Genomic DNA, 19,531 nt, shown 5'->3' with positions numbered 1-19,531 from the left:
ATGGTATTTAGCAAAAGCTAATGTTAATGCACTATACCAACACAGCATACAACTTTTTATTTTATTTTTATTTTTCCCTCCAGGGGGTCTTTTGTGGGCTTTAGTGTCCCTTATATGACAGCAGGCTGACAGGAAGGGGGAAGGAGAGAGGGGAAGACATGCGGAAAACGTCGGCCAGGTCCGGGAATCGAACCTGCGACTGCCACGTCAAGGACTCAAGGCCTCCAAATGTGGGTCGCGCTACCCCCTACGCCACCACAGCATACAATTTAAACAATATTTTTTATTGAAGCTTTCCAGTTGCAAGTTTTTTAAAAATGATAAAAACTCTGTAGCAGAAAGCTGCTCATGCTCAGACACAAACATCCTTCAATAGAAGCGCGACACGTTGAAAACTTTCACATCTGCAGTTTTTGTTGGTGTTAAAACTGGAGCTGTTCAGACAGAAAGACACTGACTGCTAATAAAGACTCTGCACAACCCCAGTTCAGAAAATCCAAACCTTTAAAGAGCTTTATGTTTATTTTTAACCTAGTCGGTCACATCAGAGGGATCAGAACCGGTCCGGTCCGATTGGGTTTCCCAACAGTCGTGATGAAGAGCAGAAGAAGAAGAAGATGAGTTTGTTCTGCTAATCCTGCTCAGTCGGAGCGTTTCCAACCGTAGCGTAGCGGCTCGCTGCGTGACCATCTGCCGCGGCTTTGATCAGCCTCCGTGAACAGCTCTTTGTCAGCTGCGTTACTCGCTGTGTGTTTCTGTCCAGCTGCCCACTCTGCCTTTTTAACAGACTCTACCCACTCCGCTAATTGAACACAAAGAGAGCGGCGCCCGGATCTCTCCCCTCTCCGCTGCATCTGTTTCTTTCTGGGACGCTTTGTGCATCCTGTCATCCGGCGGCGCCGTGGAGCCGCGACCTGGAGAATCACCTTTCTCCTGACGACACAAACACAAGATTAGCATCACAATGGTGGCAGTTTGTTCTTTTATTCATGGCTGCGGCCTCCAGAAAACGGCCCACTGTAGTCCTGAATCTTTCATCGAACGCTCATAATTTGTCCTAAATATGCAAAATAAATACTGACTAGAACATTTCTGCCAAATTGTTGATGTCGGTTGGAATCCAGCTGGAAATTAGCATCAATGCTTCTAGTCCAAATATCTTAGTACTCTTAAGATATGAAGAGTAACTTTAAGTTTGTTTTCCTTCTGTTTGTTTTTCTGGTTTTTAAAGGATAAATGTTGCATTTTATGTAGAGTCAGTCTGTAACTTTGTTTCTTCTCATGGTACCGACCCGCTGCTCTTTGTGCTGCAGCAGTTGGAGGTTCTGTGTCCTTCAGCTGATCCTGATCCGGTTCAGGAATGTGTTCTGGTTCCGTTTCCCTCCAGGATCCAGCAGGACTCTGTCCTCCGTGTTATCAGTGAGAAACCAGAATAATTCTCCGTCCCTCTGCTGGAATCTAATCAGGTTTCCTCAAATGAAAGCAGGGAGGGACTGGATGAAAATATGAGCTTTCTGATTTTCTGGTTGCCCGCGGCGACGCGGCGTCTTAATCTCATCTGGAGGTGATCGCTGGTAATCCCAGTCGCAGGAGCTTTTATTGCGTTATGCGTCCCGCATCTGGTGGGAGCTGTTATTGCGTTACGCGCGGTGCGGCGTGGCGGCGGCGGCCGGATCCGGTCCCCAGAGTTCTGGAGGCATCTGTTGGCCCAGAAGCAACAATCTGGCGGGGCCCGGTTCTCCAGAGACGGGTCCAGGAAACCCAAACCTGCAGCAGAACCGTCCAGAGGTTGATTTCACATAGCATTTTTAAGGTTAGCAAAAGCGCTAAACAAAATGCTAGCTGCATTATTAGCATATCGTGGCGCTTTAAAGCTAGCATGATGACAGGAAATAAAATAGTTTCTTAACTGTTGGGGCTGTTAAACATCCACAACTTATCTGTAAAAATGAATTTAGGGAAGATAAATGTTTGAAGTTTAGCTATTAGCACTGCTATTAGCATATTAGCAAGTTAGAAGAACGGAGAGAGAATCACTGAGCCAAATGATTTATTGGTTTAAATAAAAATAGGAAAATCTGTGAAATGTAAAAAACTTAGTCATTATTTCTCAATAATGACTTGAAGCTCAAGATAATTGAATCCATTTTGATCCAATAATTATAGTTAATAAATCAGGAGGGTCCAAGTTGCTGCTGATTCAAACAGATTTCTACAGCATTAAATGTTTAGCTTTATGAAGTCGTGTCCAGTCTTCTTTCCCAGGCTTTTATTCTGAAAGGTCTCCTGTTTCCTCTGCAGAACATCCACGGCCACAAAGGTCCGATAACGGCCGTGTCGTTCGCGCCTGACGGCCGCTACCTGGCCACCTACTCCAACGCCGACAGCCACATCTGCTTCTGGCAGGTAAAACTTCATCTCACCTCATTCAGCCCAGACAGAAACTCTGTAATATTTTTATTTGTTCCCAAACCTTTAATATCAGAGAGACGTTTAGCAGAAACGCCTCCCTGCTTTTCCCAGAACTGCTGTTTTAAATGAAAGGTCTTTACGACCTCTGACATGGCTCCCTACGCCACACACACACACACACACACACACACACACACACACACACACACACACACAGAGTAATGGCATTACTGTAAGCATAAACCACTGCGAGCGCCGGCAGGACGGCTGCTGTGGTAATTAGCAGGCAGACGCTTTGTCGGTGTGTGTGTGTGTGTGTGTGTGTGTGTGTGTGTTTTTGGGGGGAGTTTAGGGGGGGTCGGGTTTCTCCTCCATGTTTTTTTTCTCCTTCAGACTCTTCCTGGTTCCACAGGTCTCACTGGGTTCCAACTGGTTTCCTCAGAGACAAACTGGGATCGGCTTCATTCCCAGTTTTTATAGTTGAACCAGAACCAGAACTAAACATGATTAGTTGTTGGTTCTGGTTCTGCTTCTTTTAATCTGGCTAATTTAAAGGACTAAAAACATTTTATCTCATTTTTTGAGTCCAGAAAAGACAGAAAGTGTTGAAACTCCTACTGGCAGAAGGTTCTGTGAGGTTCTGTAAGGTTCTGTGAGGTTCTGTGAGGTTCTGTAAGGTTCTGTGAGGTTCTATAAGGTTCTGTGAGGTTCTGTAAGGTTCTGTGAGGTTCTGTGAGGTTCTATAAGGTTCTGTGAGGTTCTATAAGGTTCTGTGAGGTTCTGTGAGGTTCTATAAGGTTCTGTGAGGTTCTATAAGGTTCTGTGAGGTTCTGTAAGGTGACGGTTTGCTGTCGGTTCCCAGATGAACACCAGCCTGCTGGGCAGCATCGGGATGCTGAACTCGGCTCCTCAGCTGCGCTGCATCAAGACGTACCAGGTTCCTCCGGTCCAACCCGCCTCGCCCGGCTCCCAGAACCACCTGAAGCTGGCCCGCCTCATCTGGACCTCCAACCGCAACGTCATCCTGATGGCCCACGACGGCAAGGAGCATCGCTTCATGGTGTGATCGGGCCGGGCCCGCCAACCCGGAGCCGAGCCACGGTTTGGGACCGGACACGGATTCTACCGATGGTTCTGATAAAGAAGAAACAAACACGTTTCTGAATGTAGCGCAGAGCTAAGGAAGACAATTAGTGCCAAAAGAGAACAAAAGAGAATTCTGACTTTTTTCTCAGAATCTGTTCTGATGTTCTGATCGTTTCAGGAAGATCCAGACAGAAAAGCATTCTGAGAAAAACTGAAAAATTTCTTCATTTTCTCTAAATTCAGATTTTTTTCCCCTCAAGTTTCTTTCTTTTTTTTTTTCTTTTTTTTTGAAAATTCCCTTTTTTCCAAAATTTATTCAAAGTTCTGAATTTTTGTCCAAGAATGACTTTTTTTTTCTCAAAACTTTTAAACTAAATTCTGAATTTATTCTGACTCTGTCAAAACATTTTCATCTGTGATATCAAGAAACTATCAGACGTCACATGGTCATTATTACTGATACATTTTTTTCAGAGGCTTGTTTTTGTTTTAGACTGGAGTTCATTTTATTTTTACCTCTAGTGAAAGTTTGGCACTTTTTCCAAAAGTGAAACTTTCTTGATATTATTGAAAATTTAATCTGAGATTTAAACTCTTTTGTTTTTTAATTTCCTATTTATGCTCCATCAGGAACTGTGAGAAAAAAGTCAGATCTTTCTTTCCATTGGCACTAATCTTCTTCCGTAGGGGAGCGTCTGGAGGTCCAAACCCAAACTCAGGTCCAGGTTTGGTTCCTGTTTTATCCGCTGCAGTTGATCATGTTGAAGGAATTTCATTTTGTTTTTTTAAATCATTTCCGTCTCGTTTATTTCTGTTGGTTCATTTTTATTTATTTGCTGTTTATTTAAAGTTTTTATTTAGTTTCTGTTCTGATTCAAAGTTTCTCACCATAAAACTGTCGACATTCTGGATCCGTTTCTGTTTCCATCATCTTCACGCTTCGTCTGTGTGTGTGTGTGTGTGTGTGTGTGTGTGTGTGTAGGTGTGTGTGTGTGTGTGTGTGTGTGTGTGTTTCACCATTAAACACATTCTCTCCTGTTTCTCCTAAAGTCTCGGTTCCAGTTGAGTCGCTGCAGCCAGAAAGTGAAACATAAAATGACTTCTGCTCTAATCTGAGTTGGGTTTAGTTTAATCTGGTGTTCATGTCAGATTATTTCTCTCGTTTGTTTTTTCTTCCTGCTGAAATCACAGAGCTGCCGTTTCCGTGCTGCAGTGAACGTCTCGTCCCGTTTGTCACGCTTCTCGCAGTTAAAACGTTTTTGATTTAAAACATAAACTGACTGAAGGACAGCGAACCGATAAAAATCAAAATGTTTTTTTCTCTTTATTTTAATTTTTATTTCTGTTAAATTTATTTAGATTAAACTTTTTTACTTTCTGAACTTTTCTGTGTATTTCCATGTAAAACTGTCCAGAAAACTTTTTCTCTTTTTAAAAAAAAATTATTTTCTTTCTCTACTTGAAACACTTTAAAGTCCTGGTTCTCAAGCGGTGGCGCACGGCCCACCGGTGGTACGCCTGGTGGTACCGATTTGATCATAAATCTAGCTGGTAGCAACATGACTAGCATGAAACAGGATTCTCAGATGGAGATTTGGAAATTTGAAACAAGAAGTAAATATCAATAATGATACTTTATTCTTCAATTATACAATAACAAGAGAAAAGATTTACTTCTGGTATTTGTTCTGAAACCTTTCAGAACCGCTGCTGTAAAATTTCACTAGAACTTTATTTGGTACCAAAATCTGAGTTCAGAAAAACCAGGAAATGTTTCAATCAATTCAGATTTTCAGTTTTTCCTTTTAGGTTTTTTTCCTCTAGACTTTATCATTATCTGTCAAGTTTTGGACTTTTACCAAACTTTCAAATTTCTCCTAATTTTTCTTTTTTTTCCTGTAGAAAGTGAAACTTTGACCCAAAATGTTGTGAAAAGTCAAACAGTGATTCCAGTAAATAATATCTTTCTGATTGTTTCAGATTCACTACAGTTAAACTCGATGTTTGTTTACAGAAAGTTTAAGACATTTTGTAAATCAATTCTGGTAAAAATTTGTATATTTTGCACAATTTAACACATTTTTTCTTTTCTTTTCTTGTTTTGTTGATTCTTTGTGTTAAACTTTTTATTGAATGTTTTTATTCGACTTCCTGCTGTAAAATGTGGTCAAGCTTTTAGTTTTATTCAGAGGAAACTATCTACACATAGATCTATATAGAGTTGTATCTAGAAAGGCGTTTCTGTGGCACACCTGTAAACCGGAGCGTGTCAAAGCTTTTCACAGGTTCTTCTCCTCCTTAAAGAGGAAAAAGCTGCTGCTGCTTCTGATCGGAGGGATTTCTGAGGTGACCTGACAGCTCTGAGATCTTAATCTCTCCCTCTCTGCAGCACTCTCTTAACAGTTTGAGGAAATATGTCTGCTGCGCCTCCCGGGGGGAAACGGGTGAGAAAATAAACGGGAGGCGGAGAGTAAGTAAGGAGCAGCGGATCAGAGCATCCGAGCGGAAAAACCCAGAAGAAAACTACAAACCACCGAGCAAAACTTCTGCTTTCCTCAGATATTATTTAGAGAAAATGAGCGATTCTGTTTGATGTTTACAGTGTTGATGTCGTGTGAAGTGATGCATGTTCATGAGCTTCGCTCCACAGCTGCTGGAATCTGATCAATGTGTCGTATTGAAACGTGAGTCGATGTTTAATAAAGACCTAGATGAAAACTACAGTTTGTCTCCATTTCTTCTAAAACTCATTTCAGCAGATCAGGTAAAACCTGAACTTGTTTTGGTTGTTGCTGGGAGCAGAAGATTGGAGACCTAGCAAACAGACACCCTATAGAGAAATTTAAAAGCAGTATTTGGATTTTCCAGTCTGTCTAGAACTCACATTCAATTCACTGAAGCTTCATTCACACCAGCCTTGTTTAATCCAACTCCAGTCCGTTTGTCTAGAAAGTCCGGTTCGTTTGGGGCGGTGTGAATATGCTAGCGGGACAAATGCTTTTTTAAAAATCAAAGACAAAAGAAAAATCCTACATTCGCTAAAACCTGATGCTCCATTTGTGTTTCTACTTGGTGAAGAGGGAAGTTGAGGCTTTTGTGTTCTTCCCTTCAGTGGCTCTTGGTGCAGCGCCCCCACAGGCCAGGAGGGGAACAGCTTTAAATCCAAGAGAAAAATGATGTTATGAACAGAAAAAAAGCTAAAATAAAAATAAAGAAATGGGCTAATTTCAGTTTATATTAACGGATTTTATTTTATTTTGTTGCTCGTTATGAATAAAAAGCAAAAACAGTCGAATAATTCAAGTAGTTTGATTTTACTTTTTTCAGTTTTAATATTTAATTATTAAAGTTAAAACAGAATACCTGAATAACACTTTGATCACATTTCTCCGTCTAAATCCTGGACGGGTCCGGAGAATTGATCCGATCAATTCAGATTATTTTAATGAGGAAATTCAGACCTTTGATCTTTTTCATGAATATTTTATTTTAAGAGGTTTGTCTGATTTTCAGCTTCATTAAAGGTGGATCCCCAACATCAAAGTTTTATCCCCATTTGGACATTTTGCTTTTCAATTTAATAAGTTAAAAAGCTGTTAAATTATTTTGTTATGTTTGTTTTCATTCCAGGTTTTTGTTACTTTTTGAAAAGCTAAAGCTACTTTTCTAGTCGCAAATAAGAAAAAGTATTTTCTAAATCAAAATTTGAAGTATTTCTGAATTTATCTTTGTGTATAAAAATCACATTTTCAAGCAGGTTTTGTTGATTTAGCTGTTTAGTTTCTAAGTTTAGTTTCTCAGAGCAGTTAAAGTTTTGGGTTTTTTGTCTGAAACAATCGTATTTGTTCACCTGAAGCCGAGTTTTAACATCACACCTGAAAGGAGAGCAAAGTGCTGGAAACTTCTGCAGATCAAACTCTTCAAAGGTCGCAGGTCGTTTTGAAACCGTCGGACAAGAAATGATGAGAAAAATGTTGAGCTGCAGCTGATCAATACGATCGATAACCTGATGGGGGTCGAGACTGGAAACTGATCAGAGGCAGACGGAGGAGATCCTGCAGGAAAACCGAGAAATGAAAGACTAAATACAGAGAAGGTGAGGTAAACGAAGCAAGAGGTCAAAGGTCAGAGCAATTAGTGGGAACTTTTGATTGGTCTGAGGGGAAAATCCAGCTGAAGTTCATCATTTAACATGAAGGGATGATTATTAAAGAATCTGAAGGTGTAAATATTTTCTCCCTATTTTTCATTCAACCATAAATGTTCATAAAATCTCAAACTTTTTGCTTCAACGTCTCGTTTTCTCTGGTTTCAGGTCGTTTATTTTACTTGTTTATTTTCGGCTGTTTTCTGTATTTCTCCATTATTGATGTTCCCAAAAAGTTGTGTTACTCTCAGATACAAACAGATTAACTGAAGAGCCGCCGTTGATTCAGATCAATACGATCTCACAGCTGGATGTGAGAAAAACTGCAAACGTTTAGTTACAACTATTCTGACTGACACGACCCAGTTACAGTACAGCAGCGTTAAAGTTTTCATTTTAAATGGGTCTTTATACTGGATATAATTCATTTTCTGTTTTTACTCTCATGTTGATTTAGGATCCTCTGTTCAGATCTTTGATTTGTTTAAATCTTTCCATTAAATTTCACCTGAGGGCTAACATTAGCTAGCTTGATAACCACAGATTAAAAATAATAAGAAAATGAACATAACTTTTGTTATTGAAGCTTTTTAGCCAGCTAATGAGCTAGCAGCAAATATTTAACATCCAGAGAGTTCAAAAGTTATGAATTTATTCTATTAATCATAAATTTAAGATCATAAAATGTGTTTAGCTTGCTAAATAGTGACTCCAGTAAGCTAGGTAGCCAGTCTGCTAAAAGTGTTTATTTAGCTTGATAGCTGGTTAAACTATTTATAATATTGAATTTCTCATGGTGAAATATATGTAGCTAGATAAATAGCTAGCTTATCTTAATTTAGACTGTTAAAACATAATGTTAGCATGCTAACTAAATGTATGATTATTAAATGTATTTAGCTAATGAAATAGCTAGCTCATCAATCTAGCTAGCTGCCATAAATCATTAAGGATTTATTATGTTTAAAATCGAATCATTTGGAGTTTAATTTAAAACCAGTAATTTAGAAAAAAGCTAACTAAGTGTTGTCTCAACAGCATATAAATGTTTTATTTCCAGCTGTATAAGGCAGGTAGAAACAGAAACCTGAGATGTTAAACTTTCATGTTTTTAATGTTTCAGATTTAAACGGAGCGTTTCCCACTGGCCTCCTTCATCCCTGCAGTTTACAGAAGTTCATCCTTCATCTCTTCCAGGAGCGTCTGGACTGCAGCAGCTTTCTGCATCAAAGCCTCCAACCTGCTAAGTTCCTCTAAGTTTCCTTTAATCCTGGGAAAGAGCTGCGCTTATTGAACACGGGACAAAGTCCTCCGGCTTCAGCATTTAAACTAAAATAAGAAGGAAAGTCGATGTTAAGCACAGAGCGAATGGAGATCAAAACCGGGACAACGTGTCTGCTTAGCGCCGACAAGCTGGAGTTTGTTTTTAAAGTTGGCGAGGAAGAGGAGGGTGAAGAGTTGGAGGGGCGGTTAAGAGCAGCGCGGCTGTGATTCAGCGCAGCTGGAGAGAGAAAATATCGACATGGTGTCAGAACCGCCGGTCCCTCAGGTGGGAATTAAAACCGGGCCGAAATCCCCGGAAGGGCTTTGATTCAGCGGGGCCGCGCCGCGCCGGGGCCCCGACCCCCGACTTTAAAAACACAGCGCTGTCAGAAGGTAAACGCTCCTGCTTTACTGTTCAATTATCAAACCGGCTTTAAAGCGGCGCTGCAGCTTACAGCGGGATCAGGATGACTAACGGCGGCTAAGACGCCGGGATTTCTGGGATTTCTGGGGTTTCTGGGATCGTGTGTTCGGATGGAGCGCTGAGAGCAACAAACACACTTAAAGAAGTTACCGGCCGGGTTTCACGGTTCATCCAGGCAAAAGTCAAAGGTGAAAAGTTAAAGAGTAAAAGTTGAAGTGAACCTACGAATTTAAATTCTCTTTTTTCCATGTTTCTGTATTTCCAACTGCTTTAAAATCTCCCAGCTGGGTTTGTTTTGGTATTACACCATTAAGGAGACTCTGTAACTGACAGCCATCTTGGTAGGCAGTTGCTATGGCAACAATAAACAAGCCTGGGTCCTATCGAACTTAACAGCATAAATAAATTACAACTCAATTACAATCTTTGAGTAGCTTCACTGCATTCCTGTTGGTTGGGCAGGAGGCTCCACTTCTGCTTTTCAAAGATGTAGGTTGCATAATGGTCAAGGCTAACATGATGTTTTGTGTATCATATAGATCGGCGGTTTTCAAAGTGTGAGGCGCGCCTCCCCTGGGGGGCGCCAGAGCACTTTAGGGGAGGCGCGGTGCGAGGGAAAAAATAAACCGGAAAAGCTATCTGCTTGCTGTCTACTGATGTGAGAGAAACGTCTTTTACGCACACGATCAACTCTGTGGATTTAGGAAAAAGTTGGTACTGTGGGGTGCGCGTGTGGAGCGGGGATCAGTGGAAATGTTTCCCCCCTTAGAGGATGTTTTGGCCAGTGATGTCAGTATGACATCAGTACGTTACTGACGTCGGACCACTTTTTTCAGTAACCAGTAATCTAACGCGTTGCTATTTCAAATCCAGTAGTCAGACTACAGTTACTTATCAAAATCATTTTTGCGTTACTGCGTTACTATCTTCTTTTGTAATTTAATCGTATTTCCTCTACTCGTCTTGTCGAGTGACCGACGTCTCTATGCGACAGAAATGTAAACAATGGAGGGAGATGCGTATTTTGTTGGAGGAAAAACTGGAACTATTTTGAGTTTCTGTCGCCAAGTCCGATTATTATAAGCGGCTTTGGGCTTCATTTTTTTAAAGTCGCTTGAAAATTTAACGAGTTGCTGGTTGCGCCTTTTTGGGCTCGTTTTTGAACGTGAAGTTACTCATTTGGGCTTGGAAATAAGCAGAGACTCATAATAAATCCCAGAATTTGTCCGTCATTAAGGTAGTTTTAGTCAGTCTCTCCCTGTCCATCATTTCCCGGATCCGTCCCGCTGTGTCTTTGTTAATGTCAAGTTAATGTATTACCTCTGAATGACGTCGAGCTTCGCGTTGCGCTCCAGAAAACTGCAAACATCGAGACCAATATGAACAGCGCAATAAACATGAAAACAGCCACGAATGAACGTGTCCGGAGTTTCCAATAGTTATAATGGCAACTTAACATCATTATAATTATTAATATTAAGATAAGTGTCACAAATCTGTGCAGCCATCTGAGCTGTGGAGCTGCAGGAGGAGCTCTGTGCTGTGACACCAAACGCAGGGCCGTAACGCAGAATCTGGAGGCTGGGGGAGGGGGGGCTTTAAAATCCTTCTTAGAGTTTTCCAGACAACAGAGGACCACACAAATTACTCACGTTTTTTATTTTTTGTACTGTTTTTTTGTACAATCTCCTCTTCAGTTCAACCTTATCAGTGGAGACACATTGTTGATGTTACCATTATAAAATAGCTTACAATTAAGTATTAGCAAAGATCAATGTGATTTTCACAGGAGGTGGAGCGTTGTTGTTAGCAGCTGCTGAAAGTAACTAAACAGTTACTTTTAATGTAACTTAGTTACTTTCCAAGTCAGTAGTCAGTAATATAACTAAGTTACTTTTTCAAGGAGTAATCAGTAGTCCGATTAAAGTTACTTTTTCAAAGTAACTATGCCATCACTGGTTTTGGCCAGAGCGGGGCTGAAGGTGGAGTTTTTACAACCCCCCCCCACCCACCACCTTCGGGGGGGGGGAGGCGCAGCAGGCATTGTGCTCCTTGGAGGGGGGCTCACCCTTTCATACTTTGAAAACCCCTGATATAGATGAAGTCTAACCTCAGAATGAAAACATTTAGAGATTTGGCAGAAATTGGCCGCTGATGAAACACGCAAGATGACATCATCAGACGTAGCTCCGCCCACATGGGGAGGAACACACTGCCAATGGAAACACACCCAACCTGGCCAGAACCGAACATTAACCGGACAATGGAGAACGAGCTCAAAAGTTGAGAACTTGGGCCTAGTCAAAGTACGGATCCTAATCTGACTGTAATGCTGTGAAGGATGAATGTCTGCAAACTGCAACGTCTCTGATTTCTCTCCATATAAACCAGAATAATTTGACTTTAAATCAGATAATTAAAGCCGGGCTGTGCGTCACTTTTTGCAGCGTTCAGAGACGAAGCCTCGTCTGTTTAAACGAATCGGATCAGAACCTCAGAGAGAAAACTTTCTACCATTACATATTGATCAAAAATTACTTATGCAGCAAATTTAGAGCCAGTTTCTTCTAATCTGCTTCCCTTAATTCCTTTCATCAGTTGATGTGAAGGCTTTCCTCCATCGAACGCGGCACAAAAAGCCGCTTTTGATCCTGCAGAGGAACCAGGAAGGAATTATTCCTCAAACTGCAACGTCTCTGATTTCTCTCCATATAAACCAGAATAATTTGACTTTAAATCAGATAATTAAAGCCGGGCTGTGCGTCACTTTTTGCAGCGTTCATAGACGAAGCCTCGTCTGTTTAAACGAATCGGATCAGAACCTCAGAGAGAAAACTTTCTACCATTACATATTGATCAAAAATTACTTATGCAGCAAATTTAGAGCCAGTTTCTTCTAATCTGCTTCCCTTAATTCCTTTCATCAGTTGATGTGAAGGCTTTCTCCATCGAACGCGGCACTTCCTCAATCAGAAACTAATGGGAAGTGGAGCAGCTGGAAGGAGAATCAGCCAGAAAAAAACAGATTTTATCAAAACATTTCAGGTTTGACTAAAAATGGATTCATTAAAGGAGAAAATTGTTGTTTATATTCTGAGATCGTTTTATCAAACTCACAGAGGAGTTCAACAATAAAATCACTTTTTCATCTTCAACAGGAAAACATGAGAAAATATTTCATTATTTCACTTGAATAGAAAAAGCAGGTTTATGAAGCAACGATCACTTTGTGTCATTAAAATGTAAATACTGAGACAAATATTGTTCCAATAATAATAATAATAATAATAATAATAATAATAATAATAATAATAATAATAATAATAATAATAATAATGGTCTTCATCTCAACTCAGATTTTTTTACTGAAATCAGATTTTCTTTTTATTAAATTGGAAATGATGTAATTTTTTCTCTTTCATTTCAGTTTATTTTAAAATCTAAGAGCAGAAATAAAATAGTTGGATGAAGGCAAAATGGCTCCAAGTTTTGTCATCTACACTGTAAATAACACTCCTGATTCCTTTAAAACCAGTTAAATTGTGTTTTAAATATTCCTTCTGCAGCGTCCTGGCTGAGATCTTTAACGGTTTAAAGACATCGTTTCTTCTTCTGCTGTTTCTCCCACAGCGGCCCGTCAGCCTCCAACATTTCTCCTTAATCCTCAGAAAGAATCAAAGGAAACATAAACGAGGCACAAAGAGTGAAGAGGAGATCAAAAAACTGAAGATTTATCTGCTCAGATCACAGCGAGTTAAAGTTTAAGAGGAAATTAGTGAGGAGAGAAAGAAAAGAGAGAAACCAGAATTAGAATGATGGGAAACAGCGACACCGCAGGCCATCAGGGGAACTGCAGCTGTCAAGTTATTCATGAACTGATTAAACATCCAACCGACCATCCAACCGTTCAGTCATCCAACCGTTCAGTCATCCATCCATCCATCCATCCATCCATCCATCCATCCATCCATCCATCCATCCATCCATCCATCCATCCATCCATCCATCCATCCATCCATCCATCCATCCATCCATCCATCCATCCATCTGTTTTCTATCAGAATCTCTTGTAGTTTCAGTTTTTTCTTCCTTCTGTCAGTTTGGAGGTGAAGTCTTTCCTCCTCCTCTTCCTCTTCTTCCTCCTCTCCCTCCTCCTCTTCCTCCTCGTTCTTCTTCTTCTCTGTTTGTAAAATCAGATCGATGTCTTCTCGTGTTTGATGGCTCGCAGCCTCTGATTCTGCTCTTAACGGCCTGATTTGTACACCAGAGGGTGTAACGATTGATCATGTTTCCAAACTAAGAGCTCCTTGATAATAAATATTTGATACCTGCGCGCATCAATACGCGGCTCCCTAACAGCGCCGGCTTGTTGTGGACGGCCCGGATATCGATGGACTGTTTATGAGCTGCTGATGAGACATGAATTGGTTTTGCGGCGCAGCATCCGCTCAGCGTGTCAGAGCTGCAGATCATAATCACATCTCAGATGACTGACAGCTGCCCGTCTGCAGCAGAGAGCCGCAAAAACTGACAGGAAGACACTTACAGCTGCTAGCTAGACAAATAAATAAACAGCTATTCAGATAAATATTTAGCTTCAAACTAAATATTTAGTTTGATTCAACAAATTAAACTTGTGACTAAATATTTGGCCTCTCCTGACTAAATATGCTGTTTGTTGTGTTAGTTAGCTTTAAGCTAAATATTTAGATCCAAACTAACTAACAAGCTACATATTTAGTTAATATTTAGTTGCTGCTAAATATTACGTTTGCTAACTAAATATTGAGTTATTGGCTAAATAATGATGATTTATGGTGAAATATTTAGCCTTACGGTAAACATTTAGCTCCAAACTATCTAAATATTTACCTAGCAAGCAAAATAAATATGGAGTTAGCAAAGTAAATGTTTGAACTGAAGCTAGATATTTAGTTTAGCCTGAGCATCATTTAGTCAGTGAGCTACATATTCAACCCAGATATCAATATTTTGCTAATATGAAAATTCATTTGCTGATATCCAGAAAAACCTAAATAAAACATTTAGCTTACAAACTAAATATTTAGCTTGCTAGCTAATTTTTTTTATAACCAATGAATGAGACGATGAAAACTTGACTACAAAATTAACACTCATTTTTTACTTTATGACAGACTAAATAACCCAGATTACACATTATAAGCATAATTCTGTTATAGATTATATCATTTACAAACAAACATCTGTTATTCTGGCGCCCGTCTGACGCAGCGCCCGTAAGTCCCCTTCATTCTGTCCATTTAAACACTCAGATTGAAAACCTCCAGCAGATATTAACTAAAAGCCAAATGTCAAAACTCTGATTCTCTGATTCCTTCACGTCTGAAAGCGTCAGGCTGGAATTTCAGCAAACAAACAAACAAACAAACAAACAAACAAAGAGCTCAGCCGGCCGCGTCACCTGATGACACTAAATCACCTCCACCGCGGATTCCTCAGGTCTATTAGAGCCGGGCGGCGGGTTGTGACCGGCGGCTGCAGCGGCTGGTTAAGGCGGCTGATTGGTGGGAGAGAGAGGATCCATGAGCCCGAGGCCGGGAGCCCGGGGCCGGGAGCCCGGGGCCCGGAGCCCGGGGCCGGGAGCCCGGGGCCGCGAGCCCGGGGCCGGGAGCCCGGGGCCGGGAGCCCGGACGCTAATATGGAGGAAAACGGAGGGAAGGAGGGAAGGAGGGAAGGATAGACTGAAGGATAAAGGGAAGTTTCTGATTTTCTGGTGAAGGTTTGATGGTCGTGTCAAATTCAGATCTTAAAATTTTCCATGTTTTTATAGAATGTTTCTGAGATTAAACTCAACGTTTATTATTTTTTTCTACAAAATGTAAAATTTTTCAAACTCAGAAATTTCAGATTGTTTTTCCAATAAAACTCTGAGATCAATCTCAACATTTCTGAGTTTGTAGAAACGTTTTGGAGTAAATTTAGTGGCCGCCATGTTCTTCAGAACAGCAACATGTTGGCTAATATCATCTGGTATCAAACGCCCCCTAGTGGTGTGGAGGAATTCTGTTTTGTTCTGTTTTATGCTTCTTTTTATTGATTTATTATTTATTTTCTGATTGTTGTTTTCATGTGTCTGTTGCATTTCTTGTTAATTAAAACGTTTTCCTTCTATTTTCTTTGATTATAGCTTTTTTTGTTCACAGCATCATTTCCTACTCCCGACTCCCCCTAGTGGTCAGGATTGTAGAAACAGGTTTTTTGTTAGCACTGGTTTTTTCCTGTGTTTGTTTTGTAGTTTTCATCATTCATGTGTTAGCAGCTGTTAGCCTGTTAGCCTAGCTGTTAGCCTGTTAGCCTAGCTGTTAGCTCAGCCTGTTTGCCTGCAGATGTGTCGCAGGTCGAATGGGAACAGAAAAACGAAGCTCTGCTTCGTTTCATCCTGTCAGTTCGTCTCTGCTGCATGAAAACTGTTTGTTTGTTGGTGACCTTGACAGTGGCAGCGCTCTGGCCTGAGGGCTGTCCTTCAGCCCAGGGGGGGGCGCTCACACATGAACCCACATTAACCTCATGGAAATACACAGGAGTGTGTGTGTGTGTGTGTGTGTGTGTGTGTGTGTGTAGCACAGAGTGATGCAACCAAAATACACACAGAGAGAGAACAGCATGATCAGATGCTGCTGGTTTGTGGCTCATTAATGTTGCATCGATTGGAGAGAAAGAATCAGTGAACTGGAAGAGAGAGAGAGGCAGCAGGGGCAGATCCAGGTTTTGACTAGGCCATTTTCCAGTTTAAACGGTGCTGTGCAGTGAGAAATGTTTGTTTTCCTTCAGATTATAAACAAAATAAAACAAATTAAAAATTATCTTGGGAAAAAATACTTTATTCTCATGTTTGTAAAGTAACTAAATATTTAATTATCAAACTAAATATTTAGTTTGCTAAGCAAATGTTTAATCTGGAGCTGAATATTTAGTTAGTAAATTAAATATTTCTCTTAATAACTAAACATTTAGATGATGTTAAATATTTAGTTTAAAACTTTAATATTAATGAACGAATGTATCAAAATGTGAAAACCTGACTAAATGACTCCTGATATTTTTATCTTCTGTCAGGCTGAACAACCTGCTGCTAGTTTCTGACTGTTTGTTTTTAAAAACATTCATGCTAACAGCACTGTGTGGTTTCATTCTTTATACTTTACTGTTAATCCCAGTTAATCCCAGTTAATCCCAGTCTAATCTGTTGTTTTGTACTTTCTCACCACCAAATAAAGAAAAACGTTCCGACAGATTCTGAACTATTGTTTGTTGAGACAGCAGCTAAAAACAAAACCAATCAACTCACATGGAAAACAACCATGTGGACAGAAACAGCCGTTAAATACGAGGATCAGATGAACCTCGTATTAATCTGCAGAACCCAAGAAAACAACCTGAACGTCGTAAATGGAGAAACATGGAAGAACAGAAAGAGAAGAAATAAAAAAACGTTAAAGATGAAGGAAGCATTTGGATGGAGGGATGATGAAGGGAAGGGAGGTGAGAAAACAATTAAAACAGTCGACAGGCACTTTGGATTCCCTGGACTGCAGCTCCTCATTACATCAGACACCCGGGTCGACCCGATCCCCGGCTGCCACAGGAAACACTTCCTAGTTTGGCCTAACGCCTCACTTCCTGTCCACTGAGACATTTAGAGCGACTGTGAGTGTCCATGTGTGGACGTCATGTTGCATGTCTAATTTTGACAGCATGGGAATGAGAGAGTAAGTAATGGTCCCAGCAGACGGAGTGTGTGTGTGTGTGAGTGTGTGTGTGTGTGTGTGTGTGTGTGTGTGTGTGTGTGTGAGTGTGTGTGTGTGTGCAGAGAGTTGTATCCATTAGTGATAATGGGGAAGCAGAGCTGCTATTAGCTGTTAATGGACAAACACACGACCACACGGATCAGTCTGGATCCGTCTGGATCCGTCTTTTCTCTCTTTGACCCATGAAGCCAGGAGGCCTGAGGACGGCGGGCCGAACCGGCGCTGAAAACCCAGATCAACGTTCTGGACGGTTTCTGTTCAGAAACTGGTTCTGGTAGCAGCATTAAAGATCACTGAGCTGTAAAAATGGTAAAGTTCTGGTTGGTGCTGACATGATGCTAACTGCTAATCACAGATTTTACATTTTTATTGTTTCTTTACCACAGTTATGTTCTTAAAGAAATCCTGAAACACCAGTTCATGTTTCCAATAGTTTGATGTTAAGAGCTGAAGCTGATTGAAGCTGATTATTAATAATAACTGCAGCATCGATTCATTTTGTCTTCATTCCAAAATCATATCATTAGTTTTGATGATATTTGATCAAATTTAACGTTTATCATGTTTTTTTATGTTTGTTTTTTCAACTGTGCTGCTAAAATCAAATATTATTTCACTCACAATGAACTAAAACACTGAAGTCCTCAATTAGATGAATTTAATGAAAACTCTCCTTCCTTTCTCTCCTTTCCTTCCTTCCTTTCCTTCCCTCCTCCTCCCTCCTATTAAGGTCAGTTTGGTGCTAAGTGTCTATCAGCGGTGATGAGGCTCAGGAGGCTCCTTTGTCCTCAATGAGGGTGAAAATATGAAAGAGCCACAGAGCGAAGAGCAGCTCCCTCCATCCTTCATCCCAATCAATCGCTCCCTCTGCCTAACAACTCTATTGATCAGATGCACTAACAACATCTTTCATTTATTAATTATGAGAGAAAGTCTTCCAGGGATTTGGCTCCCCTAATGATCCTGACCCCACATCCCATCTTAACCCTCCCAGTTCTCCCAGTTTCACTCCAAACACCCAAAGCGTGGAGCTGCTGGATCGATAGGAAAGTGTTGGAAAACAAAACAAAATCTTTACTCTCTCATTTTTTCATTGTTTTATTTTTTATGTTAACAAAAGAAGTTTTGAAAAATATTTAAATTCGTCTTTTATCTTTGAGCTGAAATAAATTTATTATCTTTGGTCCTAAAGAGGAAAATGAAGAGTCAGAACTCCAGATGTAGTGATGGACTCTCACAAACACATAAAGAAAGTTACAAAGTCAGTCTTCTATCACCTGAAAACTGTTTTTTACTTTTCTGCTTGTTCTTTTGTTGCTATTTATCATATTTGTTAACAATAAAAAATTATTTCATTATGATCTGGTGGCTTAACTTTGAACATTTTACAGTGTAACATCTGGTTGGTTTATTTCCCTCAGTCTCACATAAATGAATTCGTTGCGTCTTTGGAGGTCAGTGATGTAACTTCAGTTCATTGACCAACCAGACAGAAGTTTATAAAAATCCTCGTCTTCCTCTCCTGTTGAATGAAGCAACAGGAAACATTGTTGCGTCAAGCAGGCAGCAGTTTCACCCCGAGGTGTTTTTCTGTTTTCTGGAAATCCTGATTCTCCTCTCTGACACTCTGCTGCCAAAACAATATTATAAATACCCATAAAATGGAGTTTTAACAAACAACTGCAGGTTCTTCAAAATGCAGTTGGAGATAAAATCCTGTTTTCTGTTAAATTATTTTTTTTTTAATAAAAAAAAAGATGCTGCAATGCATTATGGGTATATGACGCATGCTAGATGCTACATGGCTAGCTCTGTCCAGCTAACATTGAAGACTTTAACCATACATTCATTATCTTCCCATTTGTTGAGACTTCCTTTTACCGCTAGCTAATGGTGTTAGCACAAGCTAACGGCTTGTGAATCTCAAAAATTGAATCACAAAATTTCTGACTCTTTTCAAATTCAAAAATTTCCTGGTTTCTTTTAGGAATTTTCTGAGATTAATCTCAAAATTTAGAAGTTTTGTAGCAAATTTTTGTCTTTTTCAAACTTTCCTTGTTTTTTGTTTAAATTTCTGAGTTTAATCTAAATTTTATCATAAATTTTCAACTTTTTGAGCTCAGAACTTTAATTGTTTTTTATACAAAATTTCTGAATTTCTTTTCAAACTCTCCTTGTTCATTATTTAATTTTTTAGATTAATTTCTAAATTTCTGAATATGTTCTCACAAATTTTCCACTTTTCAAACTCAGAAATTCTTTTTTTTAAGTAAAGTTTTGACTTTTGAAGATGTTGACGTGTCGTCCATCAGTATTGTGGCTCATTATTTCAGACTTGCTGCAGGTTTGGCTGAATGAGTGACATTAAAACTGAAACCTGGCTGCTATCAGAACAGATTTAGTCTTCGG

At 39.9% G+C, this 19,531-nt stretch overlaps 1 protein-coding gene across 4 annotated transcripts in view; it reads left to right on the top strand.

Moving 5' to 3' along the window:
* LOC122847076 (WD repeat-containing protein 7) overlaps positions 1 to 6,219 on the top strand; it is a 66,336-nt gene extending 60,117 nt beyond the window's left edge. For all 4 annotated transcript variants that reach the window (XM_044144428.1, XM_044144427.1, XM_044144429.1 and 1 more), the window contains 2 exons: positions 2,302 to 2,406; positions 3,275 to 6,219. In XM_044144428.1, coding sequence (XP_044000363.1) covers positions 2,302 to 2,406; positions 3,275 to 3,478 — 309 coding nt within the window. In that variant the 3' untranslated portion in view covers positions 3,479 to 6,219. The remainder of the gene's footprint in view (positions 1 to 2,301; positions 2,407 to 3,274) is intronic.
* Positions 6,220 to 19,531: the final 13,312 nt, after the last annotated feature.

The sequence above is a fragment of the Gambusia affinis genome, linkage group LG17 (genome assembly GCF_019740435.1).
Source record: "Gambusia affinis linkage group LG17, SWU_Gaff_1.0, whole genome shotgun sequence".
Taxonomy (NCBI): domain Eukaryota; kingdom Metazoa; phylum Chordata; class Actinopteri; order Cyprinodontiformes; family Poeciliidae; genus Gambusia; species Gambusia affinis.
Note: the sequence above shows the minus strand (reverse complement) of the source record. Positions and strands in the feature narration are given on the sequence as shown.